Source organism: Rhodamnia argentea, chromosome 9 (assembly GCF_020921035.1).
Source record: "Rhodamnia argentea isolate NSW1041297 chromosome 9, ASM2092103v1, whole genome shotgun sequence".
NCBI classification, from domain to species: Eukaryota; Viridiplantae; Streptophyta; class Magnoliopsida; order Myrtales; family Myrtaceae; genus Rhodamnia; species Rhodamnia argentea.
In genome coordinates, this window is record NC_063158.1 from 4,759,645 (window position 1) to 4,779,669 (window position 20,025).

At 39.2% G+C, this 20,025-nt stretch overlaps 1 protein-coding gene across 3 annotated transcripts in view; it reads right to left on the minus strand.

Annotated features, from left to right (window-relative positions):
- The window catches only part of LOC115736923, a 51,733-nt gene that overhangs the window by 25,731 nt on the left and 5,977 nt on the right, over nucleotides 1–20,025 (minus strand). For 2 of the 3 annotated variants that reach the window (XM_048285026.1, XM_048285024.1), the window contains exons 6-33: nucleotides 19,903–20,020; nucleotides 19,521–19,622; nucleotides 19,244–19,429; nucleotides 19,006–19,166; nucleotides 17,132–17,302; nucleotides 15,909–16,001; nucleotides 15,496–15,820; nucleotides 15,291–15,395; nucleotides 15,116–15,211; nucleotides 14,543–14,610; nucleotides 14,089–14,209; nucleotides 13,803–14,006; nucleotides 13,476–13,679; nucleotides 13,286–13,395; nucleotides 12,077–12,173; nucleotides 11,873–11,971; nucleotides 11,258–11,406; nucleotides 11,098–11,176; nucleotides 10,526–11,017; nucleotides 10,097–10,444; nucleotides 9,847–9,978; nucleotides 9,541–9,654; nucleotides 9,279–9,463; nucleotides 9,047–9,155; nucleotides 3,332–3,475; nucleotides 2,957–3,238; nucleotides 2,066–2,719; nucleotides 1,787–1,978 (exon numbers count right to left, since the gene is read on the minus strand). In XM_048285026.1, the coding sequence (XP_048140983.1) occupies nucleotides 1,787–1,978; nucleotides 2,066–2,719; nucleotides 2,957–3,238; nucleotides 3,332–3,475; nucleotides 9,047–9,155; nucleotides 9,279–9,463; nucleotides 9,541–9,654; nucleotides 9,847–9,978; nucleotides 10,097–10,444; nucleotides 10,526–11,017; nucleotides 11,098–11,176; nucleotides 11,258–11,406; nucleotides 11,873–11,971; nucleotides 12,077–12,173; nucleotides 13,286–13,395; nucleotides 13,476–13,679; nucleotides 13,803–14,006; nucleotides 14,089–14,209; nucleotides 14,543–14,610; nucleotides 15,116–15,211; nucleotides 15,291–15,395; nucleotides 15,496–15,820; nucleotides 15,909–16,001; nucleotides 17,132–17,302; nucleotides 19,006–19,166; nucleotides 19,244–19,429; nucleotides 19,521–19,622; nucleotides 19,903–20,020 (5,140 nt within the window). The remainder of the gene's footprint in view (nucleotides 1–1,786; nucleotides 1,979–2,065; nucleotides 2,720–2,956; nucleotides 3,239–3,331; nucleotides 3,476–9,046; nucleotides 9,156–9,278; nucleotides 9,464–9,540; nucleotides 9,655–9,846; nucleotides 9,979–10,096; nucleotides 10,445–10,525; nucleotides 11,018–11,097; nucleotides 11,177–11,257; nucleotides 11,407–11,872; nucleotides 11,972–12,076; nucleotides 12,174–13,285; nucleotides 13,396–13,475; nucleotides 13,680–13,802; nucleotides 14,007–14,088; nucleotides 14,210–14,542; nucleotides 14,611–15,115; nucleotides 15,212–15,290; nucleotides 15,396–15,495; nucleotides 15,821–15,908; nucleotides 16,002–17,131; nucleotides 17,303–19,005; nucleotides 19,167–19,243; nucleotides 19,430–19,520; nucleotides 19,623–19,902; nucleotides 20,021–20,025) is intronic. The other variant, XM_048285025.1, reaches the window with a different exon arrangement.

The following is a 20,025-nucleotide window of genomic DNA, read 5'->3' on the forward strand; positions in this document are numbered from 1 at the left end:
AGTAAATTAGATCATTTGGAAGCTCCCAAAACCACAAGATCAAGAATTTAGACCCAAAAGGAGCCAAACTTTCTTAGAATGGGAAGGTCTTCCATTAGAATGAACTTATGGTCCTCATCTTGTATTCTAATCTTTCCCAAGTACTAATAGCATCTAAATGGACACTCTTATAAGTAAAATAGACGATTTGGATGTTCCCAATACCACAAGATCAAATCTTTGACCCAAAAGGAGCCAAACTTTCTGAGGATGGGAGGTTCTTGCTTGAAATCTTTATGCAAAGCATTCAACTGGCATTTCAACTCGGTAACCTGGAATTCAACTCATCCTTGTTCCCCAACGTAGTACGAACTTGGCTCTGATACCAAAGTTCAATGTAGGACGACCAGTCCCACAGCAAATAATAAATCTTTAGGCTCTGCACCTAAGAGAAGAAATGCATCGCACGGTCCCAAAGCAAGTACTTGCAAAATCCAAATAGTTATCAACTCTATTTAAAAGAGGGAAGAACAACCCTATATAAAAACTCTCGAAAGTTCTTCTCCTAGTAGAAATAGAAGACCCATAAACAAGAACCGGAATTTGCAATAGGAAATACATAATCCTACTTAAATATGAAAATAAAATCCTTCTTATTCTTCATCATGCTTCCTTTTATTAAATATTATTTTTAATAATAAGTGACCATTTATTAGCTCTTTAAATGTCGCATTGGTGAATTGATCAAGGCCATTTATACAAAAGACTCGAATACATGGGAATTTGACACGTGGCACAACCATTGATACTAATTTATCCAGCTCTCTAATTATCTATGGATAAGCCCATATAGTCCAGCTTCTCCCTTCTATTACGAAAATACTTGATGCAGCCCACAAGATCAATACTTGTTCAAATATTGCCGTTCCTTAGTGAAGATGGGCCTTTGCATCAATTCACAACCCAAAAACAAGTCCTAAAAGGATGATCCTAGTTGAAATAGTAGTCATATCAATTAGGATTTGAGTCCTAATAGCATTTTTTAATTTGATTTTCCTTATTCTAAAAAGGATATCATATTTCCTTTCTTACAGATTAGAATTTTGATTATGCCTTTTGTTTTGAGACGTTACAACATTAAATATGAACATAAACCATCACCTAACTGCTTAAGTGTTTAAACAATTAAGGTGGTCTCACAAAAGTTCTCATGTATTAGAGCAGGAGGTCCAGAGTTAAATCTTTCTAGGCCCCTTATTTTCCTCCTCAATAATATATTTTCACTCTCTAGACTTACGCCTGAGCTAGCCTATTACAACAATTAAATATCAAACTGCACTATTCTCTAACGGCTTAAGCTTTTAGAACAATTGGCAATGGTTGTGCGAAATTTTATTTATTTCTACTAGCATTAGGAATTTTTCGAAGAGTATCTATATGGAAAAAAAAAAATTACTTTCAATGCTTCAACTTAGAGTGCTGCAATTCTTTACGTACAGTCATCAAGAAAACCCAAGTGTGATGCTTAAGAAGCTTCACGTATGATGCCATTCGAGCTGTTTCTTTAAATTCCGTTCACGCTCTCTACTAAGTTGAGCTCACCGATTTGGGACGTATTCTCCTACATCGATCCTTCTAGACAACTGCCCCAGGTATATGCAACAAACATTTTCTAAGATTTATATCAACGGTTCCCCAGAACTCCATACGTCTCTTTACTAGCATTTTTAGTCAAATAAAAAGGGAGAATTCATAAAATAAAATAAAAGATAAAGGTCCATAAAGCTTAAACTGAATAATACTTAACCTGCAACTCAACGGTGAATTCCGTGGATCTTACAACAGCATTGTTTGGAGGAAGTTCCTGATTAAGATCTTCCTTTGAATATGGTCCACAAGAAGCCCCATCAATTTCTTCTAAGTAAACGTCATCATCCTTCAAAGCTGTGTAACTACTGTTGGTGCCTAGGTAAATGCAAGAATCCAAGTACCTTCCGTCCTGCAGAAGCAGATGATACTAATTATTCTTGATAGACAGTTACAATTGCAAAGAGCGAGATCAATAAAGCAAGTTGGCGGAATTCACCTTAACAAGGACATTTTTGAATTGAAGTCTTTTCCCATTTGCCACATAAATCATTTTCTCCTTGCTAGGAGCAGAGAGATTTGCCTGTCTATCTTTGAGATATAACACTCCACCTTGACCATCATAAATGAAATGATTGTATCTCTCATCATCAACAATTAAAGGTCTTTGGGGGGAGAGTGCCATTTCAGTAGAGGTCTGCCTGTACACCGACTGATCCAGAGTAACTGCATCAACTATGTTCAACGCTAGTGATTTTTCATGGTCTCCATAAGACAAGACATCACCGATGGATGGAAGGAAGAATTCAACCACGGCAAGCAAAAAATCAAGGGCAACAAGCAGTTGTGGTCTCTGAACACAAAGGGACATAAACGACGATGACTGACTAAATTTTGCATCAAGAATCAGCATTGTAGGAACTATTTTGACATCATTGTCATTCGTGGCATCAATGTAATCTCTGCTCCAATGCTTATAATCAATTGCTGCATTTATTGGACTATTTCTGACGTCCTCTGGCTTTCCTATTGCCAACCTTAAACCCTCTTCAGTACCAACACGATCATCTATCACAGTGAAACCATCAAGTGATGCTGACAGGAAGCCATCTCCTGCTTTGTTAGATTTGTATAAAAGCCACATACCATTGACCTGCAAAACATTATGTAACTGTATCAATCTTCAGCTAGAAATATTCAAGAATAGATATCCCCCAACTACATGGTTCAGTAGCATCTAACGCAGTGTACTTGTCCTTGCATATTGAAGAGGTCCCAAGCAAAATAAAAAGCTCTGATTTTGAGCATGCCAGATGGAATGACATTCTTCATATGACAAGCAATTTCAAGGAACTTACAGTTAAGAAACATTAACAGGATAAAAACTTACTCCGACAGTGGCCAGGGATGTGTCTCCCCCAATCCCAGTTCGTAGGCACAATACAACCAAATCAATAGCCACAGAAACTTTAGTCGTTATCCAGGATTCACCATCCTGGGTAGCATATTCAACATCTGAGACTTGAGGTACAAGAGCATCTGCCTCAGATGAAGATATTTCAGAATCAATCAGAGAAGGCGCAAGATTAGGTGTTTCAGAAAAATTAGCCTGTGCACATTCGGTGATTATCTGGTACTCCCTATTTGATAAAGCAGCCGTGATTTCCTCAATCTGCAGAGAATTGACAAGAAACAATTAGTGAGAGGAACAAACAACACGGGTCTCTTTGATTGAGAACCCAGCCCCAACATGAACATGCATTACCTTGATGGTGACTTCAGAACCAGGAACTCGATGCAATAGGTCTCGAAGTGACCTCCCGATGACAACAGAAACCCCCTTAACCTCTTGAATTATGGATTCCCCCAACTTAGTACCAACACCGACATTCAAGTTGATGTCCTCAATCTACAATACACGGAAAGAAGACAGAAAAAGTTACTGAAAAAAAAAAAATGCTACAAGAGCAAGAGAATATAAATGCTCTTGAAAGACAAAATAAAGCGCCCCTTGATTCAAAACCATATAATCTTGTTATTTGCATCTCAGATGCATCCATCCAATAAACTGCAGAGTTGTGATTTTTTTTGTTGAGAATATTTGGCCGATGGGGGCATATTTGTCTATTTTCTTTATTATTTTCTGAATAACAGCAATAAGGGCAATATTGTAATTCTTGGCCTCTTGGCTTTATTATAAATAGATAGCTTGGGGTCACATTGACCTAACCAAGCATTCAGTTCAGTTTTTTTCTCTCAACATGGTATTAGAGCAAAGGCTAAACTGAAACCCTAACCCTAATCTCTTCTCTACGCAAGCGTTCTTTTCTCTCTCTTCTCGCCTTCACCCTCTCCCACCGCAGTTCCTTCTCCCCTTTTTCTTTGCTCTCTTTCACAGCGTAAAGCAGCACTTATGAGGTGATTTTTTGAATCTAGTGTCTGCCCTAAATCTCATTGAATCTATCTGCCCTAAATCTCACCTCTATGAGATAAATTAAAGCTTCTTTGCAGTTTGCGATAGGTGGTTCATCCTCTTCTGCGATTTTTTGGATCTTCTTATTTGAGATTGTTTCTGCCTTGCCGCCGGCCTACAATTATCTCATTGCGAAGACCAAAGTATTGCGATTCATGGACTAGCATTTTTTTTTTTTCAAATTCTGTGGGGAAAAATCAGAATTATCGATTTCTTTTTCAGGTTTTCAAAACTCTTAAAAAATCGATTTTTTGCCTTCCCTTGATCCGATTTGGCTGATTTTTGGAGGGCAAATTCAGACTACTACTAGAGGACTTCGTTCCAAGTTTTTGGCCTTTTTTGGCAAGTTTTTGGTGGTTTGATTATTCCTTTCACACTTTTCGAATCGACTTCTAAGTCCGGGTTCGGGCTCTATACCCACCGGAGATGGTCGTACGGATTATATTACTTTTTCTGTGATCCCCGTAAAGCTTGACGGCACAAATTATTTGATATGGTCTCGATCGACATTCTTGACCATTGCGGGTCGTGGGCTTACGGGACATATCAACAAGACTTCTGCGATGCCGACTACATCGGGTACTACTCGGGAAAAGTGGATGTCAAATGACTCTTCGATAATGTCCTTTTTGCTTAACTCGATGCAGCCACATATTGCAAAAGTATATTTTCTTCTTGATACTACGGCACAAATTTGGACGGTTGCCGGGGATACTTATGGTCAACTCGGGAATGACGCACAGGTGTACGAACTTCGAAAAATGGTTCATGACACCACTCAGAAAGAGATGACTATATCTCAATATTATGTTGAGCTTCAAAGTTTGTGGCAAGAGCTAGATCATTATGCTGATTATCACCCAACCAATGATGCAGACGTTGCTGCCTACAAGAGGCATGTGGACAAAATCAGAGTTTATGATTTCTTGGCGGGATTAAATGTTGAATATGATCAAATACGTGTTCAAGTCCTTAGCGGGTCTCCATTCCCTACTCGGAACAAGTCCTATGCCCTAGTTCACTCGGAAGAAAGCCGTAGGACAGCAATACTTCATCCCACTGTTGATCGATTCGCTCTACAAACCAATGCTGGCACTATTGCCATATCCGGTTCGTTCTTTCATTCTAATGATGCCTCCAAGGAGGTGGTCAAGTGTGAACATTGTCATAGGCCATATCATACTAAGGGTACCTGATGGAAATTACATGGAAAACCTGCAGATTTTGAGGGAAAAAAGGGCACAAAGAAAGGCAAAAAACAAGGCAAATCATATTGAAATTGTTCCTACTGCACCTACTACCGATATCGGTTTATCCTAGGAAGAGCTTCGGGCATTTCGACGTCTATCGAAAGCTTCTACTGCTGCTGCTGCCTCCTCCACAGTTGCCAATTCATCTTCTCCTTTTGCTTCAAACCCGGTCACTTCGGGTATCTTATTTGGGGGGTTTAATACATCTGTTCTTTCCATCCCATGGATTATTGATACAAGGGCTACAGATCACATGACAAGTTCTTCTAGCCTCTTTCGTCAATATACCCCTACTTACGGTAGAGACAAAGTTTGCGTAGCTGATGGAACCCTCTCTTCCATTGCTGGAAAAAGGGTTATCAATTGCTCCTCCACTCTTCCCTTGTCTTCTGTTTTACATATTCCAACATTCTCTACTAATATTCTTTCTATCAGTAGTCTTACTCAAGACTTAAACCGTAAAGTAACATTTTTTCCTTCTTATTGTGTTTTCCAGGATCTAGTAACAGAGAAGGACATTGGACATGATAGATTGAATGGTGGTCTTTATTTGCTCGAGGGTAGTGGGGTTTCTACTTCAGCGTTGTCTTCTACGCCTCATCAAGTTAATTCGGCATTGACGGATCTTCATCGGTGGCATTGCAAATTAGGTCACCCTCCTTTAGGAACTTTAGAAAAAGTTTTTACTAGCCTCGTTTCAGCTTGTAATAAAGATGAGTTTTTTTGCGAAGCCTGTGTTCCGGCTAAACAAACTCGTTCAACATATTCATCTTCAAATAATAGAAGTCGTTTCCCTTTTCATGTGATTCATACTAATGTGTGGGGTCCTTCCCAACATACTTCTATTTCCAAATACCGATGGTTTGTCACTTTCATCGATTGTCATTCTCATACAACTAGGGTTTATTTGTTGAAACATAAGAGCGACGTTTTTCATTGTTTTCAAAATTTTCACAAAATGGTCCAGACTCAATTCAATGCCACTTTGAAAATTCTTCATAGTGACAATGGCACTAAATACACCGAGGGTCGGTTTCAACGGTATCTCTCTGATCATGGCATCATTCATCAAACCAGTTGTGTTGATACCCCCGCACAAAATGATGTTGCTGAAAGAAAGAACCAACATTTGTTAGAGGTCGCTGTGTCTCTTATGTTTGCCCGTCATGTCCCGACTCAATACCGAAGTGATGCTATCTCAACCACTACCTATTTAATAAATTGGATGCCTACGAAAATTCTTGATTTTCGCACACCTATTGATGTTTTGCGGGGATCATCGACTTTTATTCTTACCCCAAAAATTTTTGGTTGTGTTTGTTATGCTCGTAACACCACTTCTAAGAGTAAGTTGGAACCTTGTGGTCTCCGCTGCATTTTTCTTGGTTATTCACCTACTCAAAAGGGTTATAAGTATTATCATCCTCCTCCTCGGCGCACCGTTGTATCTATGGATGTGGTTTTTCACAAGTCTAATTCCTATTATTCAGCTCCATCTCTTCGGGGAGAGTGTCTTAGTGTAGAGGTGTTCCCTACTCTGGATGTTCCTATGGATATTATTTACCCTTCTTCTTCGATAATCTCCGATGGTTCTCCTCCTTCTCAAGAGTGTTCTCCTTCTTCCCAAGAGGAGAACAATGCAACACAAGAGGTAGTACAGTGCCACAAGGGGAGATAACAAAGCTACCACTTCGGAAGGAGGCTACTCACACTCCTATTAGGCAAACTATAGATAGTAGCAAGACATTGAAGACATCATCGTAGGGAGTCCACTACCAACAAGCGGGTTAAAGACCACTAATACATTGCCTGTTCAATCATCATCTCCGGATCCGGATTCTACTACTCTTGGTATGGTTTCTTCTTCTGATCTACTTATTACACTTCGAAAGGGTACTAGAACTTGTACTCAACACCTTATATCCCAATTTGTCTCATATGACTCTTTGTCGAACTCTTATCGTGCTTGTGTCTTCTCTATCTTCTATTTCTATTCCAAAAAATTGGCGGGAAGCTTTTGCGGATGAGAGGTGGAAGGTAGCAATGGTGGAGGAGATGTATGCTTTGAAGAAAAATGACACATGGGATCTTGTTGTTCTTCCTCCCGGGAAACAATCGGTAGGATGTAAGTGGATGTTTGTAGTCAAACAAAAGATAGATGGTGCTATGGACAGATATAAAGCACGATTAGTGGCAAAGCGATTTACTCGGACTTTTGGGATTGACTTTCAAGAAACCTTTGCTCTTGTTGCCAAGTTGAATACTATTCGAGTACTACTTTCGTGTGCTATTAACCGGAGATGGGATCTTCAACAGTTCGACATGAAGAATGTCTTTCTTCATGGAGAGTTAGAAGAGGAGGTGTATATGGAGATTCCTCCAGGTTTTTGTTGTGACAAAACTCAAGGTAAAGTGTGCAAGCTAAAACATGCAATTTATGGTTTAAAGCGATCACCTCGAACCTGGTTTGGTAGGTTTCTCAGAGCTATCGTCTTTGTTGGGTACAAACAGAGCAATGCTGATCACACTTTGTTTGTGAAGAAATCAAGTGCTAAAATTACTATTCTCATTGTCTATGTAGATGACATTGTTGTCACGAGGAACGATAGTGATGAGATCGGTCGGTTCAAAAAGTTTGTCTGACAAGAGTTCGAGATAAAAGATCTTGGAAAGTTGCGGTACTTTCTTGGGATTGAAGTTGCCCGATCTTCAAAGGGTATATTTCTATCCCAAAGGAAGTATGTCCTTGATCTTTTGACAGAAGTTGAGTAATTGGGATGTCACCCTTCCGATACGCCTATTGAGGCCAACACTCGTCTTCGAGAAAAAGATGGTGATCTAGTGGATAAGAGTCGTTATCAACGGTAAGTGGGCAAGTTGATTTATTTGTCCCACACCCGACTTGATATTGCTTTTGCCGTGAGCCTGGTGAGTTAGTTTATGCATGATCCATACTCCACTCATTTGAATGTTGTTCTTCGGATCCTTCATGATTTGAAATCTGCTCCCGGGAAAGGGATTCTTTTATCTCCTCATGATGGCTTGAAGGTTGAAGCTTATACGGATGCTAATTGGGCTGGATCTCCGGACCGAAAGTCTATTTTTGGGTATTGTACTTTCTTAGGAGGGAATCTTGTGACTTGGCGCAGCAAAAAGCAGAATGCGGTTGCTCGATCTAGTGCTGAAGCAGAGTTTCACACAATGGCACAAGGAGTTTGTGAGCTGTTATGGCTTAAAGGATTACTTGAAGATCTTGGTGTATCCATTCATCTTACTATGATGCTATATTGTGATAATAAGGCCGCCATTAGTATTGCTCACAATCCTGTACAGCATCACCGTACAAAACATGTGGAGATTGACAGACACTTTATCAAGGAGAAGTTAGAGAGTGGATTAATTTGTATGCCCTTTGTTCAGTCCGGTGATCAACTTGCTGATGTGTTCACTAAAGGACGAGGGAGCAAATCGTTTCATCCTATTTTAGTCAAGTTGGGCATGTGTGATATTTATGCTCCAACTTGAGGGGGTGTGTTGAGAATATTTGGTCGATGGGGGCATATGTCTATTTTCTTTATTATTTTCTGAATAACAGCAATAAGGGCAATATTGTAATTCTTGGCCTTTTGGCTTTATTATAAATAGATAGCTTGGGGTCACATTGACCTAACCAAGCATTCAGTTCAGTTTTTTTCTCTCAACATTTTTATTTTGGAAAACAACTTGCTTGATGATCACAAGAACAAAGATCTATTACCAAAATTGTCAATATGTCCAGATGGACAGCACTTATCTCCCTTTTACCGCCAAAAAGCCACTGGAAACTGTTCTGGACAGTAATTTGGACGATGTCCAGCTTCAAATAACTGTAAAAAATGTTTCAAATCATCAACTATTGTTCAGCAATAGGGAGTACAAGGCCATGAGAAACATAACTGACAAAAAGAATTTAAACAAATGCATCAAGTTTGTAAAAAGAAATAACTCACTCAATGCTATCTGTTTGCCGAGGCATCCATATTATAGGTTTTCTAAGGGAAAGATCCAACTTCACAGCCGGTGACCCCTCAATTTCACTTGTTGTAAACCACTTCTCAGCATCTGTTACCTGATCCTTTACCTTAATAACATTCTTTGAATTGCCCGGAGCAAGACCCGTAAAATAACTAACAATCTGCATAATAACTCTCATGGCTTATAAAAGAACTTAAATCTGCGGATATTTATCCGAGTAATTTTAACACAAGTTACCTCTTGGATAAAGCGATTAAGATACACTACACGAACTTCTGAGAGCTCTCCCACAAGGGCATAATCATAACCTCCATAGTCTTCATCATCAGCACTGAACGAACTAAAAAGCAACTACCAATCACAGAATATAAACATCTCCAGTTAGCACTACAGGAAGAAATTACAAATAAAATATAAAACTAAAGGAAATGAAGTAAATACACATCCGACCAAAGAAAAAAATGAAAACACACACGTCCACGAAGGAGTATATGAATGAAGAGAACTTTCTCCTACTCTAAGGACGTGAAGAAAACTACATACATCGACAAATGAACTGCCTCCAGGATTTCTCATATCACAAATCCAGAAATACATATGGTTGCTGGGGAGACTGTCATCACTGATCCGTAAGTTCCCCAGAGCTGCCTTTATGCGGAAGGAGGAAGGGAACACCTTTAACATAAAAGAACTTGATCAGCCAAGAAACGAAGGCTAAAACCCGAGGCCAAACAGGACTAAAAGTAACCGAGAATGCATAGCTTCCCTGACAAGAATAAGACAATCAACCTACCTTAATGTCCGCAAGTAAATTATCTTGCAATAAAGTAGCAAACTTAGCCTCTTTTTCGTTCATCAAAATAATGTGAGCGCGAGTCATCTTCAATGTCAAACTAAAAATGATCCTTGACTTCCCCTTTCCTAATAGGCCTTTGACAACAGACTCCTCGACTGCCTCTGAGTGGTGATCATTTCCCACATCCTCTCGATGAGTATCATGCTTGATTATAGCTACCGAAGAACTCTCGCTGAAAGATTCACATTTCTCATCCTCAGTGTTAATCGCATTAACAAATTCCATGATAGCAAGAATGGTTGGCCTTCGACAGAAAAAAGACAGGGTCGCAAGAGTCACTGTGACCTGAAACAAAAGATCAGGAAAAGATTCAATATTTTCAGATAGAGAAAGTGAATGTACTATTGGACACAAGAAAATTCTTACCTGCTTATCAATGTTATTATACAAAGCAGAGTTGTGATCAAGGACTGTGATTTGGGCTTTGACAAAACTATTAAGTGTATCCTTTAATTCAGAATCTCCCCCCTTAGTCTCATGGGTGTCATAAGGGAGAAGACCAGGAGTGCGAATGAAACTTGGAGGTTTCGAGGACAAGGTTTGAGAAGTTGATGCAAGATCTGCTCTCCGGTTGTCAGATACACTCATAGATGACTGCATAGGTGAATCAACAGGATCAGCCAAAGTCTCCGATGCCTCATAAAACTTATCATCTCCTTCACTTGCTGCTCTGTCATCGCAATTGAAGCTCTGACTCTTAACATCGTCAAAGGAAGAAAAGGCATCAGCACTTCCAATGAAAGATCTTGCTAGATAACGACGCTTGGAGATGCCATTACTAGAGACTAAGTCCTCAATTTCCAATGATCTCAAGACAGTACCAATTAACATTTCACTCGTTCTAACTGACAGCTCGACCTGTTGACAAAATTCGCATCCCTTCAGAGGAGAAGTCAATTGAACAGAACTCAGGCAAATCGTGTATTATATCAACTTACCTGCCCACCAATAGCTCGAAATTCAAATAGACAATTTTCCTCTGCAACTAGCACTCTCATAAAGCCCTGTACACGCTGCAGAGAAGCGCGAGTCTGCCAGATATCCAAGTGTTTGCTAACAGTTTGTCTCGATCAAAAAGGGAAGTGTAGGCTTACTTGATGGTTATAATAGAAGCAGATTTTTAGTTCATCTAGGATACCAGTAATGAACACTTTCTCCACACCCGTATCTTGGCTGTTGTAATCTCCTTTCTCAGAGTCCTCATGCTCTGATGAACTTTCAGACAGACCAACAATTGGTGCAGACCCCTGCAAGGTTTGAGTGACGAAGTTCAAATGCCAAGGCCCAAAAGGCAAGTTAATTTTGATGATGCATTGCAAAGACCTAGAATAATATCTATTTCAAGTCAAACTGTCGCGCCCCCAAGAACTAGGGTCTATTTGGGGTCTTGCTTTTCATACAGGTAAGGAAATGAGATTTTGGCGCTGTCAAGAACGATTAGTCTGAAGAGTTATCATTTTATCAGCCAGTGGTCCAATTCGTTGATAGTTATCTCCTTTTTCCCTTATCTTTACTTTAGCTGTTGCAACTTGCAAGTTTTTTAATATAAGAACATTAAATCTCCTCATGGCGAGCATAACCCAATATATTTGCCAGGAAAGGAAACAGCAACACATAAAAGTGCCAGGTCCAGGTATCTCCAACTAAGCATGAGAAAGAAATCATTCTAAACTCAATAATGCGTTCAAAAGTAACCAATGCGGCCCAAATTACCGAAGCACGATAAATAGCCCCTTGCAATCTTCTTTGCCAGAGTTTCCTCAACTCATCAGTATCGCATCTCATGATTAAAGCATTTGCATCTTCCACGACCTACACAATGAGAGAAACATATCAGACATCCAGACCTGAATCAAGCAAAGATCCAAAAATTAGCCTTGATCTCTTGTACAATTTTACTTGGTTATACAGCCATACCTTGCTATTAGACCGTGCAGCTTCAGAAACAGCCAGCACATGGTCCACACCACCAACAAATTCTGCAGGAACTTGGAATACTTGTTTTCCTCGCAAGCTGCCATAGTATGATAAAAGAGTGACAACCCACGAAATTCACAAACCGCTTGCAGAAATTAGCATGAGCCAACATGTCTCTTAGACTTTGAGACATCTGAAACCGGCAATATAATGTCTATACTATCTGGAGAACAGTGACCAGCCAACGATAAACGAAAAATCCTAAAGTGCAAGATAATTAAGAAGATTCACACAATTATACAGGATCCGACTAGCTTCCTAAGAAGATTATTCATATCAATAAGAAGCTCCACCAGCTTTACAAGGGACCCCGCCATACATAAACGAAAATGGATACACTATGGAAATGTTTAGCGCGCGCACTCATCACATTGAATGAGTATGCTGCACTTCAGGAGCCAAAGAAAGTTATAGGCCATTGTATTAAGAATAGTCTGGTGGGAAGGCGACAACAAATAAACAAGCAGCAAGCTCTTCAAGAAATGAAGTTATTGGCCAAGTTATTAAGAATAGTCTGGTGGGAAGGCAACAGCTAATAAACAGGCAGCAAACTCTTCAAATGAAGTCATCCAGTTCACCCATAAACAGGCAGCAAGCTCTTCAAATTAAGTCATCCAGTTCACCTATCCAGAGCTATGACGAACTTTTTTGGTAGAGGAAAAATAATCACATACCTCTCACTTTCATCTGCTTAGCTTTGTTTCCCTTGGTAGTTTAACATGTCAAAAAGATGACATGAATGTCATATTTCAAGTGTCAATGATATTTAAATATGGAGCCACACCTTCATCAAGCAGCAAGCTTATCCTTTTAGATAAGTTAGTCATGTTCCAAACATGTCTACATGATGTCAAAGCAGGTCCTGTTCTGGAATCTCTCCAAACCACGCATTTACCCAGCATTTATAGATCGAGTTACCAGCTGTAGCATTAGGCTAAAGCCATGCAGAGTGTCGGACTACTTAGCCATTTAAACATGCATTAGTTAATTACATTAGTATTAACTTAGTCCATTCATAAAGTAGAACTACTAACAAACACATATCATACAGAGCAGAATGACAAGTAAGCTAATACAACAGCTGATCCCAGAAACTGGTAAAGTGAAATAGGACCCCATGTTTTATAAAGCAAGAAATTGGCATCTGACCTGATGTATTGCTTGTAAGATCTAGAGCCGGGACTGTCAAGGACATATAGAAAAGGCCCAACCAAGCAGAGGTACCTTCTTTGCCAAACAGCTTCTCTATTTCCCATACCCTGAAGAAGAAGTTATTAAATTCTAGGGTGCTAGAATGTCAAAGTCATATAAGCTCCTCAAAGTGATATTCTTGACAAACCTTCCGCACAAGGAGAGAGAGCCATCCTTCCAAATCAGCTTGGCTCCAGGGGCGAATTGAATCTGAACCATCACTATCTTCGCCCTGAAAGATCTTTAAAACCTGCATCAATCGATGATATCGAGCTGGAGAAAAATGAAACCCCAGCGATGGCAACCGCACAGCAATTCTTGTTGAAGGATAGGATGGATCCTCTAAACGATTCTGAATGTCAGGAAAAATTGCCTTCATCAGTGAATTAGCGATAATAGCTGGCCAGATCAGTATAGTTCATGCAAGACTGCCATACCAGCAAGAAACTTTCTCTAAAGAAATAACAATTGCTACCTGTTCCAGTGCCAAGATTACACCACATCTATCGATGATTGGCAAGAAAGTGTTGCCACCTAAGTAAGTAGGTCCTGCCGATCCATATGTGGTTTGGCTCCAAAAGTAGTCGCCATCAACAAGAAAAGCTGATACATCACTTAGCACCAATTTAAACTGCAAATACATAAGTGTCTCTTCGGTTGACTCCTGGGTGTTATCATCCTGCATTTGTATCAATCCCCAAGTAAGATTTGGCTCTGTAGCATGCATCTTCAAAATAAATGATCATTACTCATAGACCAACCCCTGTACGAATAATTAAGTTCCCCAGATCAAGAAGAAGCTTTGTTGGATGAATGTCATCTGGCCTGAAATCGGTAGGGATTGTGATCTTAGGAGCAGCAATATCCAAGTCCAGCAAGAACCTGCCCCAATGTTAAAATGTCAGTCCCACGACATATCTACAGTCACAATGCTCTTCACCTGAGACCTTTAATCCCTTGAACCCTAATTTAGCTTAAGTCTTATTTTTTAGCAACAATTTCTTTCCAAAAGTTTGAACTGACAGAATACATGCCTGCAATGTAAATCAAGTATATACCTTTGCATGTTTTCTCATATTTTAGCAATATTGCCAACGAAAAACAAGGGAAAACAGCTTATAAATTCCATCAGAAGACAATAAAAATATGGTTTTATCAGAAGTATGCCTGAAAAGTGCGGCGACACTTTTTATAATCCGTTTAAAATTTACAAACCTTGAATGATCCTTGAGTGCTCTATTCATTTGCTGCTGGGCAGTTCGCTTCACTTCATCAATTGTCATCTGAGAATATAGAGAAACAATATGAAACCAATATCGAATGCAAAATCCTGGTCAGACCAGCTAAACAGAATACAATATGGAATTCATAACAAGGAGTCAGCAATTATTTAGAGGATGCAAAATTCATATTCATTTGCATTATCTCTCAGTTAAGCAAATATGCAAATAGAGCTGCTTGGGCAATCCAAAGAACACCCAAGGCAGATAACTGAGAAAATGAGATTACTAAATGGAATGGCTCCTGCAAAGAACTTCAATTGTATATAAGCAATTATGCCATCATTTCACAATGTGAACGCATAGGGTGCGATTTCTCAACGCCCTCCCTTCAAAGAGAAGCATCATTAAAAAGTTATTGCACTAATCTCAAAGCTTCCTGGGACCTCCAATAGTCCTGGTATTGACTTCGGTATTGTTTACTTTTAAAAGCAGATACTCGCCCCCTAAGCAAAGCATACTTGACTAGTACTAAGGAGCACACAACCATGTCACAAGACTAACAAACCTGCACAGCTGCTGCAGTTTCCAGAGCTATCTTCTGACTGACGCCAGAACTGTTCTCAAAAAATTTAACAACTTGCTCGATAGAATCCTTCAGGTACTGGTGAAATACACAAAATGATCAGAAAAGAGTGTATGGAGAAAAGTTAACAAAACTGGATGTCCAAAACTAAACGTACAGTTACATAACAGGGAGAAGCTTTGGCAACCATGCTCCAGTCCACTTTAGCATCAAAGGGCTTATAACAGAAAATACCAACTAAAGAGTCACTAGAAGTTGCACTCTGCATGAAAGAAGAGAGGATGAAGAATGCTTATATTTGAAGAACTAATTAGAGTTCTCAAATTTATCTTGAGATTCATCAGAAAGGACAAGAATCTTACTTCAGCCAGTAGACCATTTGGTGATGATAATTGGTATGAGCCTAGTTTTATATCAAATATTTTAGTCTCTGGATAAAGTTTGATCGAGCAATTAAGGTTTTCACAAGACAAAGCAGCAAGGCTCTCCAATGATTCATCAATAAGCTTTGATGCATTATGCTTCATATGAATTTCCACAAGAGTGTGAAGGGAATCTTTCTTTTCATCGATGATCACAGACTGGCCAGCATCTTCTTCCCTATACCCTATGATCCTATTTAATTGATCCCAGTCTTCCTCACTAAAATGAAATGCTTCACTTTCATCCTTAAGAGATGACCTGCTCCTACATAAGCAAAGATTAGACTGAATGAATCATCATCATCTATGCAAATTTTGCAGAGGAGATCATATTTCTAGTAACAGATATTTACCATCCGATTGACCACCATGATTTCTTTTCCTTCTGCTTCCTCAAGTTAAGATCCGTTTCAACCGACCGCTCTACAAATTTATGCGCTAACATCCTACAGAAGAAGCCAAGATGTTTAGAAGTTCCAACATCAGTCACCACAAGGCATATTCCCGATTCAGAGGATACTCAGAAGACACACTAATCATATTAACTAAACATAAGTGGGTTATGCACTAGCTAGCAATACCACTATATTTACTACTACGTCATCGTAGTTGTCTTTCATCATTCGCATCCAGAGGTGGGTAATTCATACACATTATTGTGCCACTTGATATGACCATATGAGACCATCAAGCCTCGTGTTCTGTTTCAGTGGTCACCCTTTCACTAACCCATTTAGTTCTCCATCCAGTAAAAATTGTAATTATAATATTCTCTACCAATACAAACTAAGTTTCTGTATACATAAATTACATGCATAACTGAACACATTTATTGTCAAAAGGGTAAGGTCATTTTTCTTCAACTTTATGCTCTAGTAAGTGCAATTAGAAAAGCAAGGATGTGCGCAAGTTTTGCCATGTGGTGACAAAAACAAGCAATATTCATGGTCTTTTACCAAGATTAGACTTTACCCTTCATTTCTTCGACAAAATTAGAATCTCATGCCAACCTCAGGTAAAAAATTAGATCAGTAGAGCAAAATGATGGTAAAAACACCTTTCTAAACCCCATTTCTTGCAGAGGTCAGATAGCATTGCCTGCCCCTCAGAAAGCTAAGCTTCAGTTTAGAGATAAAGAAAAGTATTTTAAGCAATGGACTCAAGAAAGTGGAACCCTAAGTAATTCCTTCCGTAATGCTTCACTCGAATGAGAGGCAATGTTGCTTGCACAACTAATGTCTATGAAAAATCTCTTTTACTTTCTCTTTCTTTCTTTATCAGACAAGCATAGCAAATCATACAGTTACATTGTACTGTGTAATGGTTGATGTATGTTGATTAAACACCCAGCAACGCAAGTCAAGAAAGTAAAATCAGACAAGAACACAGCTAAAGAAACCAAAAGGTAAATATGTTAGAAGATGCAACATTAAAGGGAGATTTCCACATAGTACTCCGGTAGGAGAAGAATCAAACCACATGTCAACCTGTTAAGAGGCACTCAACGGCTGCTTCTAATTAATGCATTTCATATATGATAAGAGGACTAGAAGAAAGTTGATGAGAGCCCTTGTACCTCCATTGAAGAATCACTTCAATGTCAAGTTCACGATCTAACTCTTCAATTTCCTTATTGTCATCAGCTATTGCTCGACCTGGATCAGATTTTAGTAACTGAGCATAAAGAGAGATATACTTTTTTCTTAATTTTGCATACTTCAGAACCTGCTCCCATGACAATTTGCCACTGCAACAAAGATAAATGCTTTCTCAGTATCTACAATATGAATTTTAATTGGCAAAGCTCATGAAATTTCAAAATAAAAAGACTAAACTAAGTTCCATTAACATTTGAGAAAAGGAATACCCAAGCGCAAAAAGGCAACCAGAAGGTCCACAACATCAAAGAGCATTTTTGAAGGTGCCATACAGCACTGATAAGATACTATATAAGCTGAACCAAACTGCCCAAGGATATCCACAGGGTTCTGGACATTTTCCAAACAACACACGAGAAGGATGGTCAACTTTTGGAAAACAAATCTCAGGGAGAATGCTTCCACTCCATCTCAGAAAATTCCAGTAGTCTATTTTCCACCTCAATGGAAGCTAAGATCCTGTCTTCCAGGATTGACACTGTTAAGCTGAACCAGACTCCTCAAGAATATCCATAGGGATCCAGACATGCTCCATAACACAAAACAGAAAAGGATTTTCAAATTTTGGGAAACAAATCTTAGGGAATCAGAATGCTTCCCGTTCATTTCAGGAAAAATCCAATATTCTATAGCCATACCCAATGGCAGCTAAGATCCTGTCTTTGAGGATTGGACGCTCTTGGCTCTATTAAGACAACTACCCTGTCGAGCATACGTATCACAATTCAGTATAAGTATCACAATTGTAACTTCCAACCACATGTTGTTCCCTCAGGCATTACTTCCCTAAGAGTTATGCAGCTCAATAATCTATTTCGAAGCAATTCACGGAATCAGGTACTTGGAGAACTCTTCTCACTGTATAAAAGATACTAAATAGTCGTCTTCACATTATTCCAAGGAAGACAAAGCATAAAAGAAACAATGAAATTTTTGGTTGCACAGGCTGTAACACTGCCAAAAATTTTATAAGTCATCTACAAAAGTCATAATATCAAAAGACGAACATACAAAAAAGAAAGTCTGCAATATAAGACTCTTTAAATTGACCCTTTAGGGATAGCGCGACACTTGAATCATGAGTTGAACCACACCAATCGCAGTCGAAAGCACATCAGAAAGAACCAAATCAAAATTTCATCATTCTTTCACGTTCTCTTGATGTTGTTGCGCCTTGAGCACGGAAGCTCCTATAACCATCACATGCCATTACTCTGTTAATTGTCCTCCCAGCAATGTGATATAATATGTAAAAATATCAATCTTGAGTCGCTAAATGACATTCCAAAATAGAACTGATACATGTGCACTCCTCAGTCCCGATAAAATATAGACTCAACAAAATTGAAACTTTGCAGACAGCCAAATGCAGTCATGCGCAAAGGATATTGCACATGAATCTAAAGAAACTGTAGATGTGAAGAGGCTTGACAGGAAAGGCTACTGTAAAAGCAAACTACCCTTCAGAGGAAGCTCAATCAAAACACATCAATGTGATTTATTATATACCTCAGATAGAATGGCAGTCCATGATGTCATTTTTAGTCTCAATGAACAGAATTGAAGATGGAATTGAGCAATGAAAAATGATTGGGTGTTGGGATTCAAAGGAAAAGATATCCCCTAATGAATTGCAAGATCTAAAAGTGAACCATAAAATTTTACTATTTTTGGTGATCTCTAGTTTCTATCCTACAAGCCAAGGTCTCCATTTCTTCAGCAGATAATACTAGTTGCCTATAAACAATCTTTGAAAGCATTACGTAAACAGACAACTCAGAATTTTGGATACCTGGCCTTTTTCAACTGGTCAGAAACTGCTCTGTAAGCATACTTCCACCAAGAACTTGGATTAGATTTTATAGGAACAGGTGGACGAAAATGGGCATATTTCAGCCGTTGGTTGAAGGCAGCAAAATTGTCGGCTAATTTTAGCATATCGCTGTATCCATCCTGCAAAAGTAATGATGAGTGAAACAGATAGTCTTACAAATTTATAGTCATAAGAACAAACCATGATCTTGAAGAACCTTTGAAAGACACAAAGTGACATCGTCCAAGTTCACTGCTGCTTTCTGCGAAGGTTGCTGGTCATTATGTTCATTTGGCCGTGATTTTACATATTTTGCATTTCCAGTTACAGGTTGCAGGATATACGTGTGCTTCTTTGTGAGATTGTTGGCTGGCATCCCCTTGTCAGTGCCAAATCTGAAAACCTACACCTCGCAAAGAAACATAAGAAAAATCGGTTGCCCAATCAGTTTTGATGAGTATTCAGACAATAAGCAAGCTAAAGTAACTGTGTACCTGGACCCACTCTGCAGGAAGCAAATTCTCCCACGGTTTGTCCAACTGCCAGGGAGAAATACCAGAATCCAGATAAAGCGCTATTTGCTCAAGCTCGACCGACTGGAATGTATACAAGGAGGAAATCAGGAACATCAACAAATTTTAGGCAAAGAACCAAGAAAATTCATTATGGTTATCCTCCCTCAACAGATAAAACGAGCCATTCCCTATTTGGATTTTCCACAAAAATTTAGGACTTGAAAGTCTTTCGGCAACAGATTACCTCCACAAGCACTCTCGCATCTAGCAATTCTAATTATAGTGAAACTCTGAGTCCACCAAAACCAAACTGCTTCAACAGTGGAACATCGCAAGTGCAGCGACAATAGAAGATGCTGACCTTTTGAATGCGCTCCAGTGAACCCCCAGTAACAAACGTCTCCTTTCCATTATCGTCAACAGTCACAGTTATCAGCTTCTCCAAGGTTAAGCCCATTGCAAATGGGTGGCCGGGATTGCTGGA